General features: G+C 47.8%; 1 protein-coding gene across 1 annotated transcript in view; it reads right to left on the bottom strand.

The window, feature by feature from the left end:
• LOC106806175 overlaps window positions 1–12,364 on the bottom strand; it is a 23,861-nt gene extending 11,497 nt beyond the window's left edge. Inside the window, exon 1 of the mRNA XM_014808043.1 lies at window positions 11,936–12,364. Within this exon, the coding sequence (XP_014663529.1) occupies window positions 11,936–12,124 (189 nt within the window). The 5' untranslated portion in view covers window positions 12,125–12,364. The remainder of the gene's footprint in view (window positions 1–11,935) is intronic.
• Between the last annotated feature and the right edge of the window lie 1,114 nt (window positions 12,365–13,478).

Here is a 13,478-nt window from a genome sequence, read left to right as displayed (position 1 = left end):
CTCCCCTCCTCTCTCTCTCCCTCCCTCCCCTCCTTCCTTCTCTCACCCTCCCCTCCTCTCTCTCCCTCCCTCAGTCGCTCCTGCGACTACTCCTTAGCAAAAATCATCCCGCACATATCACTAAGTGATCTAAAAGATCTAAGAATCTAAGATTCTAAAATCAAGAAACTAGTATCTAGAATCTACCATCTACATCTAGAATATAAGATTCTAAGATCTAAGAGATCTAAGAATCAGCACGCAGCTTACCGCGATGTCAACAGTAGATTAATCTACTCCTGCTGATCATGTGTACGGACTTGTTCGCAGCTGGAGCAATCGCCTGGTCACACGTCGCGCGCGCGCGCTGTAATGACACCTCGGGCAGACGATGATCACTACCACACTCTGGCCTCCTCGTTGCCAACTGCACAGCACATGTGCTGCGCGCGCACCACGATGCGACCAGACGCCGACTGTTGCCGCTATAGCTTGCACAACGACCACACGTAGGGCTCCTGGCGTTGATGCGACTTGGCCAATGTTCATTTACATATTATGCGGATCGTCTCGTAACAAAAAAGGGAGTGGGCACGAATAGCCACCGCGCTTATTTAATGGTCTCCCGCCCCCTTACAGCCCTGCCCCGCCCTCCCAAACTGCCTCCCTAACCCGCCCTCACAAACTCACTCCCTGCCACTCCTTCCCAAATACACTCCCCGTCCCGCCTTCTCAAATGAAGTCATCGCTAATGTGAATTAGAACTAAACTATTCTGAATTAAATGATGTTGTCATTATTATATTACAATCCAAACGCGCGCGTGCACGCCTGTAAACACGCACGCACATACGCGCGCACGCAGCAACGAAGCACACACACGCGCACGAGACGCACACACGCACGCACGCACTCACGCATGCAGAGGCATACACACGCGCACGCACGAGCCGCACGAAACGCACGTACACACGCACGCACGAGACACAAATAATACTGCTAATCCTTACGACAAGAGAGCACGGGGGGAACTCGCGACCATCTCCTGACTGCACATCTGTTTATAGATGGCGCCCGCGGAGATGCTGCATACGCGTACGCTGTTACCACGGTCCTTCTTTCCGGATCCGCCAGCGCTGACAAAGGAGACCGAGATAATTTGCCATGTAACACGGTACATCCGCCCATGGCTAGACGTTTATTTCCACAATGCTCGATTTGTTTCGTAGCGCATACATTTGTTTGGTAGGTGACCGCTGGCTACACGCGCAGTCTAGACGAGCGTATAACTAACAACGCACGCTGGATAATCGTTGGGCCCAAAGCCAGAGGCGATATACACACACATACACACATACATACATACATACATACATACATACACACACACACACACACACACACACACACACACATACACACATACATACATACATACATACATACATACACAGAGGCGGTACGACACACGATGCCGCGTTAGACATCATTATATACCGAACACGAACACACACGGGCTAACACCTGAAGGAAGTCGACCCCCACGAAACGCACATTGTATGCTGATTGCCGGTTTCCAGGCAATTCCCCAAAGCGTCGTGGAGCCAGGAGGGTGGGGCGACACAGGCACAGCCTGACCGCTCCGTATCCCGCCTCCCCGCTGACCCTATTTACGCAGCCACTGTTCTAGACCACATTTGCTCATTTATGGCCCCTTGTAGCTTAACAGCGACATCGGTTGTGTGTCCACTATGACAAATACTGCTTTACATTAACCCACCCCACCCACGCCCGCAACCCTAGCATCACATCCATTCGCATGTGGTACAATCAGACAACCCACAGCCATGGACGAGTGATGCGTGAATCTACACGCGTATCTTAGCGCGCGAATCTACCGCGGTGTTGCTCCTATATCAACAACACACGTAACGAACAAATAAGACGCACAGTTCGATGTGGTAGCCGTCCCCTTGAACCCTGCGCGCCCGACGAGCAGAATGGCGACAGTGGTGAAACACTGTCACGAACACCTGCCGGAGCGACAAGACATAAACAGAAAGACAATGGCGGCGCTGTTTCCCCTGGCGCACGGTACGTCGGGCGGAGGCATCCGGCACCGAGCCGCGGCACCGACAGCTTGTCAATAACTATACGTATGTATATATGTATATGTATATGTATATGTATTTATATATATATATATATATATATATATATTAGCGCAGACAGTCGATAAAAACCAACACACGCGGTCTCTAACTGACCGACAACCACGACAATGCCGGATCATGCCGCGGCTCCACGGCGCGGCTGGGCTCAACAATGCACTGAATAGCGCAGAAAGTGAGAGTAATATTTGCGTATATTGAGCGAGACCGGTACGGGAAGAATGTATTCATTCTTCACGCCGGCGCCCCCGCACAAATCGAGTCCCCGCTTTCAATCGCCCGTGCCCAATTTCTCCCGCACACAGACGCCGACAAACGCAATGTGGAAGGTGATAGCGTAAGCCGTCGGCGTTACGCGAAACGGCAAACGTAAAAGGAGGCTAAACGACACTCACGAGAGAAAAGCCGCGAAAATCCGCACAAGCGCGTGATCTATCCCGCAAAACTGAACAACTTGGAGGACACAGGCTTGCGAGCGAAATCAATAGTAAGCCAATAGAACTTTGCTTTTTGTACTCACTTTTACTACTTTAATAATGGAGTAGTATCTTCTTTTACGAATGAATATGGATGGTCTATGGAAATGAAGCTGTATATATGCGCTGTGTCTGTGGGCAGAGCTACGGGGAAATTCAGTGAGCAATCTGCGTAACGCAACGGTAGTGTAAAAAACAGTAATTACTTGGACGGCTCTTCTTCCAATTTTATATGTTCCAATAATAATGATTATTATTATATATATATATATATATAATATATATATATTATATATATCTTATAATCTATATATATATATATTATAATAATAATATATAATGTTCCAATTTTTATGGCCTTCTTCGTCTCAGTGCGCATCATTATTATCGTGTCATTGCTCATTTTTATTCTTCTTGCGCGAATCATGGCTGCATACACACACACACGGTTTATCTAACGATAGGTTCGCACTACAACGGATTTTATTACGGTGCGTGCCCAACTTTGACAACTAATTTGAACCAATTCCTCTTATTGGCAGCAGATAAATATGTGATAGCTAGCAGAACGTAGATCAACTATGTGCGAGTACCAACCAACGTGGGTACGTAGGCGAGAGGAAGAAAGATGAAGAAAAGCAGAGATAACGAAATAGAGAGGAAGAAAAAGAGTAAGTGATAAAGAGAGGGGAGAGTGTGGAAGAGAGAGAGAGAGAGAGAGAGAAAGAGAGAGAAAGAGAGAGAAAGAAAGAGAGAGAGAGAGAGAAAAAGAGGAAGAAAAAGAAAGAACTTAGAGTCAGAGAGATAGATATAGAGAGAAAGAAAGAAAGAGAGAGGGGGAGAGAGTGAGTCAGAGAGAGCGAGATAGAGGCCGAGAGGTGGGCATAGCGCAAACAACACACGAGGAAATTCTGCATTTCGCTTATTTCCGATAGCTGTCACAGATTTGCCTCGCAGTCGACTGGAAAGCACGCGATCGGCGAGCAGATTTAGAACGCTGTTGACTCACGGGGATCGAATAAACAGCACGTCAGATTACAAAAAGGCCCCAGAACGAAATGTCAACTACAGCCGAGATTGACCACGTACGTATGACGCTGTGTGTGTATGGGGAGGGGGCGAGAGACCTACAAATAGACGCCCCTTCACTACGCAAACATCTCGCTTAGATTTGCGAAGCGACGTACGCAAATAAATAATCGAAGCCAACTATATGCGTCTCATAGGATTTCGCGTTCGATTCGACCACGGGCAAAGAAAACAGCACCGCCAATTCGACAGTTGTATAAGAGCACGCGGTAGTCACCGTGCGGTGCGAGGTGAAGAGGTGAGGAGGGCAACATCGTGGCCTAGCACACCGACGCTTTACCGCACCAATATTATCCTTACCTTTTCGAAGTAGAGATTCTAATAACGCCACAGCTTCACAACCGCTGTCCCCCGTCACGTCCGCACACGGTAACCTCTCGACCCTGCCTCTACACAGACACTCTGCCCTATCTATCTACTCCAACCCCATCTATTATCTGTATTTCACTGGTGCGGCAAATCATTAATTTCCTTTCTCCGTCGAAGAGTTCAGCGGGCGGCAGCAGCAGCGGCGGCAGGGAGCAGGACGGAGTGTCACCGCGCCCTCATCGCGCACTCGTCCTGTCACATTAACCCTCGATATTGATAGCCGTACGGGCGACACTGCCGCCGTCGCGCGAGACACGGCGACGAGCGGAGACAAAGTGCCGTCGCCGACGCGCGAGACGGACAACGCGATCGCGCGCCGACAGCGATCATTACGCCGACGTTTGCCGACGTTTGCCGACGAGCGCTAATTTCCACGGACTTCCGGGCCAGACAGGACGCGACGGGTGATCCTTTAGGGAAGCTGGCGCCAGTTATAGAACGTACGTAACGCGACGCGGCCAGCCCGCGGAGAGACCAAGTATCGAATACCGCGCATCGTCTTTGCCGCGCGCGGCATTTCGGAAAACAATCGCATTATAGAGACCGCAAGGCAATTAACGCGCGTGTTTGTTTTCGCAGTGTTTACCTTGGCCGGAACCAGGCGGCAGCACCTACGCCCCCGCCGCAGCAGCAGACGTGAGAACGACTGCAGCTCCCAGTGTTTGCTACCATTAATATCACGTTAATATACAAATTTGCTCACGTATCCTCTCGTAAGAGACGCCAGACACGGGGCAGTTGGCGCACAAAGCACCGGCTTCATACAATCCTGATCACACACCGGGGCCAACTCTTCTAGATTAGTCCAGCAAATACGGCGCGCAGACACGGCCCAGACACAAAGGTCTGGGTTCGTCGCGCGAGATCATATTTAATGAAATGCCAACTGCCATAAAATTGGTCAAGCAGACGCGAATCTATAGACATTGCACTCGGTAATAAGTAAAAGCAGACGATATATGTTTATGTTTATAGTAGCAAGTTATTTGTGGAGGGGGATCTACGATCGTGACCGCGTGACTGACACACACATGCATCCCCTGACAAATAGATTTACGTTATAGTTACATTATAGTCGTAATAGTTAGCATGTACGCGTGCAGATGTCGCCACGGGTGCAGGGCCCCCATCATAGGTGAAAGCATTCGTAATTACAGGTATTCGTGATTTATTGCAAACACTACTCATTTAGACACGCATCTCCTGGTTAGTCTCCAGCCTAATTTACAAATACTCACGTTGCTATACAAATTTGCTCACGTATCCTCTCGTAAGACACGCCAGACACGGGCAGGTTGGCGCACACAGCAGCGGCTCATAAATCGCTGATCACACCGGGGCGCAACTGCTTCTAGATTAGTCCAGCAAATAGGCGCGCAGACCGCGGCCAGACAACAAAGGTGTGGGTTGTGCGGGCGACGATCATATTTAATGAAATGCCATGCCAATAAAAATTGGTCAAGCAGACGCGAATATATTATATGAACGACTCGCACTCGTAATATAAGTAAACGCAGAGATATATGTTTATGTTCTATAGTAGCAAGTTATTTTTGTGGAGGGGAATCTACGATCGTGCCGGCGTGACTGAACACACATGCATCCTGACAAATAGATTCTTACGTTATAGTTACATTATAGTCGGAATAGTTTAGCATTTACTCGTGCAGATGGCGCCACGGGTGGGGACCCCCCCCCCCATCATAGGTGAAAGCATTCGTATTACGGGTATTCGTGATTTATTGCAAACACTACTCATTTAGACACGCATCTCCTGGTTAGTCTCCAGCCTGTCGCAGGGCATTTAATCTAATACGCCAGTGCTTAACTTAATTACGTGGCTATTTATCCTTGTCATGCGTCCATCCTATCTCGATCTCCCAATCATTTGCTATCGCATCACCTCCTTTCGGATTCCTCTCCGATTTTAGCTACCTGTTACGTTTTCTCGTATCACCTGCTTCCCCTTTCCTCGGCTCGACATCTGTTTATCCTGCTTCGATCTCGCTTTCTTCAAAATCTATTCATAACTTGGCATGTCTAGATGACAGTTGACACCGCGGTGACTGCAATAATGAAAGTCGGCCCTGATCCCCCAGCTTTGCACACGAGCAAGCCATAGATGTGCAGGGTGCGAAATTAACGCGAGTCCGGAGTTCAAATACTTTGATTCTGGTAGGATGCCCTGATTTGACACAGTCCTTGTGACTGCGCCTGAAAAGCGCTGCTATACTAACTAGTTCGTTCTAGGACACGACGCTCACTTATTATGTCCCCACGGGCGAAATTAGCGTATTTTTTTCAGCAATGTCCAAAGAAAATTTGGGCAGACGATGCAACGCAATAAATGCTTGCAACATAAGCAGCATTCGTTATTGTTAATGTATCTTTAGTTTGAACTTCAGACACTGCGGGATCTCGCCTCATTTTGCCGGCGGACTGCCGCTCTTTTTGGGGGCAGGGAGTTGGACTCCATTGTTCAAAAGTTAATTTCTACCCTTGGATGTGTAATCTCGTATCCTGGACATAATAACACGCACGCACGGCGCGCACGGCACGCACGCAAGCCGCACAGCAGCCCCACACACACACACACACACACACACAACACACGACACACACAGCACACAACACACACCCAGGCAGCGAATACATTTATATAAGTAATATACTTATTAATACTGAGGTGTGAATTCAAAAGTTTTCATTAGGCTCCTATTATACGATCTTGGATAATGGATTTTTACTTGAACTAGCTAACTTATGGGTAGCCACAAATCAGCAGATGGTAAGACTCAACAAGCACCTATTGGGCGCAGCTAGCAACTGCAGCCATAGGCATATTCACGTCGACAAGCACATAGAAATCGGATCCACAAACAAGCGGAATTTCTTTATTATCAATTTTTTCGCCCTGTTCTGGCGACTGGGCCACCTCGTTCACGCAACTGTAACATGCATGTTGTTCGTCCGCCAAGGATTACAGGCATGAGGAAATTTTAATGACACCGGGAAGAAGCCTCAAAGCCAGGCTGGCGCTCGGCGTGCTTGCAGCCTTCGCCCTGCCGGGGGGAACATTCAGGCAGCGCTGCGATTTGCACAGACACGCTGTACACGTGTAGGCAGACGCTGCTCCCATTGCGCAACTAGATGCAGATGTAGGGAGGTATCATGGTCGCATCGCTGCTGAGACGTCCAAGCCCTGCTCCTCGCGCAAGTCTGCCTGACAATCAATACCGACTGGAGCGCGCCATTATTTCCTCCGACAAGCCAGGGGGTGAGAACCGATGTTTAGCAGATATTGGCTACGAGATTGCGCGGCCGGTACGGCTTTCGCACTGGATTGCAAAGCTGTTAAATTCGTTGCTATTGATAGTACGTGTTCTAAGACGAAGAATAATCGGGGGATATTTTGATTGATGCTTGCTATCAACGACACCCATGGTGAGGCGAATAATTAACTCCAATGCAGCACCATATGTAATGAGTGTGTGAAAAAATTTATTAGGTTGCATTGGGGGAAAATCATTTCGCTAGCGCAGAGAAAATAGCGAATTTCTTGGGCAATCAGGCCTCGCAACACGCACGCCACGATGCGGTCAAGAGTAAGAAGGCCAAAGACTGGTGTCCAGAAGCGGCATAAACACAGACACTTGGAGGGAAGGCTTATTAGATGGTTTCCTACGCAAAGACAGCGCTGACAGCATGTGGCCGGCACATCCAGTGCTGGGCAAACGTAAGTAACAACTTACAGGCCAATTAAGATGGCTAAGATGGATTAAAAACGCAATAAGGGTCGCACACACCCACAGACAAGCGCGCGCGACGACACACACAGCCACAAGCGCGCACGGACCGCGCAGACACACGCACGCGCACACACACGACGGGTGGCGCACACGCCAGATCCACAAGAGTGCCGCGCGGCGCGCACGCACCCGCACGGCACGCACGCACGCACGGCACGCACGGCGCGCACGGCACGCAGCGAACACACACACAAGACAACCAAACCACACACAAACACAACACACAGACAGCACACACAAAGCACACGTACACACACACACACAACAAAAGTCGCAGTGTATCTCATCTACGCGTAGCAGTACAAATAGAATTATGGCAGAGTGAATGGGGAGATCTTAGCGCTCTTGGTCTGTTTCTCAGAGGGTTGTTTAATTAGCAGAGGCATACAGCAGGAGTCCTGACTCTGGTGTGTCAAACAAACGGCACGACAGCTAATACTATCGGGCAAGCCAGAATATTTGCACAGCTAACGATTTAGTTTAAAAAAACAATGACGCTGAAAGAAACAGCGGCGACGCGTACCAACATTCATGCGCAGCGAGAGCATGGCGCGGCGAGCCTGATGAGCACACTTGCGTCACTGATGCAGCATAGTTTTGGCCGCGTTAGTAATATCAATCTAGGTATACTTTAGTCTCTTTCTGCCTGCAGATGCCAGTTTATTAATGTAAAATCTTGTTGAACAGCAGTAAAATTGTAACGAGTGTTTTACAACGCTAACTTTTTAGAAGATGGTTACATTATAAAGTTAATACAAATGACGTGTCAATGAGCAACTGTAGCTCACCCAAAAAAGGACTACAAATGAGTGAGCGAGAAAAGTTTTAATTGAGGGCAATCATGACGTACATTAATAGACACGGAAGAGTATATATGTGGAGAACTGCGCCATTATATACTCTTTGATAATTATGTGTATTTTTTTATGTGAAATAAATGTTCGAAAATGTGAAAGTCTGAGATGCTGGGCGGTGATGGCGGTTCACCTAAATGATGCGCGAATTTACGTTTTTATAGATATTCAGATTTAGGCACTGCTAAAGCGGAGCTTTCGGATATGTGGAACGTGTAAGATTGAGAGGATACGCTGATTCGCATGTAGCTGCTATATACCACGTGACAGATGGTGTTTCCTCATGGTTAATTGTTGCATGAAAAGTGTTTACTTCGTGTGATGTTTCTAGGGCGGCATAGGCACGGTTAGCATGCTGTATATCGCATATAATAATTTATCAAGCCATAATGATCAGCAATTTGTGACGGTAGATGGCGCTATACGCTTTGATGTTTCTTAGCGATGGCGTTTCGAAATAAATATATTATGCTGCGTTCGACATCATGTTTTGTGTGTAAAAGCTTTACTCTAATATGAGTTTTATCGTCAGGGTGGAGAATAGCCAATTTTTGCATTAAAGAATATTGTCAATGAAATCTTGCACGTAAAACGAACCAGACGAGTTGTGACGAGCCGACAGACGTGTTTGTTTATCTGGGGCGTGTTCTATATAATGTGCCTATATATTCCAAAGCACTAACCTAATTTTTATAATTTTTTTAAATATTGAAAACGCGTAGGCCGTTATTATTCACGATAACAAAAACGAGGCAAAATCCGTTGAACGCCTGAAACTGACCTAATGGCAATTCGCCCTTTTTGCCAAAAGACATTGCCGTGGCTGCGAAATACGTGCGACTGGCGTGCTCACAATAGTGACGTTCAATATGGGATGCAAATAGCAGTAAGCCTAATATACCCGATTTCAAGCATGTTGGGTCAAACGGTTCTGGAGTTAATCGTATGACCGAGCCAGAATGTTGGACGGACGGACGGACGGACGGACGGACGTACAGACGGCACCGACGACGCATAGCAATAGCTTCATCTGAGCGAATGTCTAAGTGAGGGCTAAAATGTCAAAGCACAAAGCTGATAAATAATAACAAATATGACGGGTTCCTCATTCTTCTATTTATAAGCGCACCACACCACCATTGCTGAACTGTTACGGTGAGCGTAGAGGAGGCAGAAATGCCGGAGGCGTGTACAGCAACGGGTATATGCTTTCCGCATTACGCGATGACGATGACGAAGTAAGGCTTTCTCAAATGCGATTTTTGCTATTTTATCCGGGATGACAAGTGAGAGATATCGCTCCTGTTTTCCTGGCGGAGTTACGGTCGTACAGGATGGGCTTCACAGCCGCGGCAGCAATGGCGCCAAAACACTCCCCCGCTCAAAAGGCAGAACGCAGTCTGCTGTATCACGTCTGTGTATGAAGTGCTGTGTATCATTAAATGGAGCAAATATAACACGTACCAGCGCAGCGCACGCACGCACGCACGCACGCACTCTCCGTTGGCACACACCCACACACACATTACATCACAACACGCAACGCGCAGCGCGCACGCGCACCGCGCAACGCACACGCCACACGCACACTGCAGCACGCAGCACGCACACGCACACACGACACAACCACAGCACCCAGGCAGCAGCACACTAGTATCGAAGTACTTCAACTCGTAAAATTACATACTGTCTCAGCATATGCAGTCTATACAACACCACACATTGTCTCAACAGAGGCAGCAACACCACACATTGTCTCAACAGAGGCAGCAACACCACGCACTGTCTCAACAGAGACAGTCTATATATTGACCTTAAACTATCCTGACAGAGATTTCGCAGCCTAACGAAACTATGCGGTTATTGTACGGCAATCTCAAGCAGCAGGGCAGTCGGTAGAAGTTTAATTACTCCTGCCGACGAAGGCCATTCACAATCACGGGGGCACGGTCACAGCAGCGATTCCCTGCTTGTCTCGTCACTTTACCTACAACTCTAACACCCTTCTGTCAATTAGTGCGCATACATGGCTGCCTCATCTGATTACTGGGTGATAATTATATCCACGGCTTTGTTCTGCCGTGCGCTGCGACATTCGCGCTGGGCAGTCCCCCCCCCCTCGGGCCAGTCCCCCCCCCGCCCGCACACCTACATGCTGATGCTGGTCACACAACCAACTCCTATCCCACACGCTACACTGTACACAGACAACTAGGACAGTCCTCCAATAAAAATCCACAACGGCACCTTCTCACAATGAAATCTCAAAGAGTTTATGACTGCAGGATTATAACCCCCCCCCCCCCGATTGGCCTAATATTCAGAGACAGTGCGGTGTGGGGACAAACCGCCCGTTCTTTACACTACAGAATTGCCAGGAAGAAGTTTTAAAAGTTCAACCACCACACCCCTTGATTTAAGTATGCAACAGGTTACAAGGCAGGTTAGTGGTCACAACATTACCTGTAGCTAGCTCACCGCTCACTGACTAAACAAATCACACACCTGCACTGGAGAAAATAAGGTTTGCATTAGAAACTGCCACACGCAGGAACACACAAAGGTTGGGTTATGGTTAGGGTTGCACAGCTGAATGCAAAAGCAGAGTAAATACTTAGGAAACCCCACCAACTCATTTAATATCCTTGCAAAAATACAATTAGCTAGTTGCACATTCTCCCAAGTAAACGCGCGCTCGCGTGAATAACGAGAAAATCTAATAACCGAGCATTTTCTCAGCCAAAACAAGATTAAAACACGGGGTGAAAAGCGTTCTTCTTAAATTTCATCATGCGTCGGCGCTACAGCTAATAGCGAAATAATCGCTAGATAAAACTTTAAGCTAACACTGGAACGTTTTCAGAGCTGCGCATTGCTTCATGCGTGAAACAAGTAGAAATCGCTATGGCTGCGAAGGCACGACCAGCAGTGAGTGGGTGCACCAACAACGGCCGCCGTCTTCAGACGCAACCAGTTGAGCTTCACGCTTAAACAGCTGCGGGCTGGGTTCTCGAGTCTGCATCAATATTGTGAGTGCAGTTAAAGGATTTACGCTCTGGCATCACACCCCCAAAACATGCATACGTACGTACGTACAAACACGCGCGTGTATCCTTCCCTCGACGGTTAAACGCGAACGTATTACTTAAATAAAATGTTATGTTATTTTAAGGCGTGTTCTCAACTTACTCTGCGCGCGGCTCCAGGTTCCGAAAAATAGACTGTACGTATCGTTGGTGGTCCCGCGCGACACAATCGTGCCTCTCTCTGTCCCGATTCAACTAACAGCAGACGAGATCGCCTCACGGGTGAGTGCTGTCGCGCTGCTGCTATGTTGCGACTTTTCCCATCGAAAAACCGCCGACCTTCTTCAAACATGTTGTACGCGCGTGCGAAACACGTTCGATATTCATCCACACCCTTCTTAGAATCTCTCTCACGCGCGCTGGCGTATTCGGACGTCACGGCCGATTGTAGAAGAGGGATAGTCCAAGAGCGGCCCCGTAGACAACACGGTAATTACACACGTTCTTACACGGGATAGACACAAAGCTCTCGGGAGAGGTTGTGAACCTTTACATCGCCCACTGAAAGTACTGGCCAGCTTATAACACTTGACTGCTAGCTAGCAGCGGTCATTGGCTCGAGCCACGCAGGTCATTCACTGGACCAGCGTCTACGCGCATGAATATGCAATGCTTGCTTGACCGTTTGGCCTTGCGCAACATCGGTGAAAGTAAACACTTCAGAGGGACCGCTGTTGAAAGATGAAGGAGATTACTAACCCTCTCCCTCTCCCCTCCCTCGGTCTCTCACGCTGGACCTTATGCAATGATGTTGCGGCACATATACTCTCTGTGCCAGGGCTACTCTACATGAATGCTTAATTATTACATGTAATTACACGTAGTGAACCATGATTACACGTGTGTTGTTATGGGACATCAGAGCAGCTTCTTGACAACATACATGACTAGTAGCAAGTGCAGTACCCATGATGACTAAGACTGCGCTAGTAGGGTAACATTACATCTCAGTTTGTACTGTAACAGATATTTTTACAGGAAATTGATCTATAAATGGTTCGCTGGATTCCTTAGCAAGTCTGCCACGCAGTTAGAATGCACCCTTTCTGGCTAATACTCCGACATCGAACGTGCATCATATAAACTACTAGTATATCAATCAATGTAATAATTTTACTGATCTATCCACGTATAAGCGCATCTCATCAAAGTTCTGCGCATCACAAATCTGTCGTTTCTTCTGCGTAGGTAATGAAAAATAATCGTCGTTGGTAGTTTATCAATAATTCTCGTATAAACGTCCCCCATGCGGCGATACATCTTGTGTGTCGCTCGTTATGTGCGACACAAGGACTACTGGCATTCTATAAGCAAAACGTCACTTAGTGACAGCTGATCAAATCTGACTTGTTGGCCAAAATGGGGGAAGGGGTAGCCAGCCAGATATCGACTAGGGGGTCCTCATACAGACTGATGGCACAGTAGCTCACGCACAGTGTGCGCTATTAGCAATGTTTTTCCTAATGGCATACCCATGGTAGATCGATAAGAAATTACATTATTTGCGATATCTGGAGAGGATTTGGAGCGGGAAATAGATGAGAAGAAAGTGTATTCTGTAATGATCGCTTTGTCCAGTGTTATTCATTGTAAGGCTAGCGGAAATCCCTATTTTCCTAACTGCGCCCGGTTTTAACGTAAACAAC

The sequence above is a fragment of the Priapulus caudatus genome, unplaced genomic scaffold (genome assembly GCF_000485595.1).
Source record: "Priapulus caudatus unplaced genomic scaffold, Priapulus_caudatus-5.0.1 Scaffold8, whole genome shotgun sequence".
Classification (NCBI taxonomy): domain Eukaryota; kingdom Metazoa; phylum Priapulida; class Priapulimorpha; order Priapulimorphida; family Priapulidae; genus Priapulus; species Priapulus caudatus.
The sequence above is the reverse complement of the archived record's forward strand: the minus strand, read 5'-3'. Positions and strand labels throughout refer to the sequence as shown.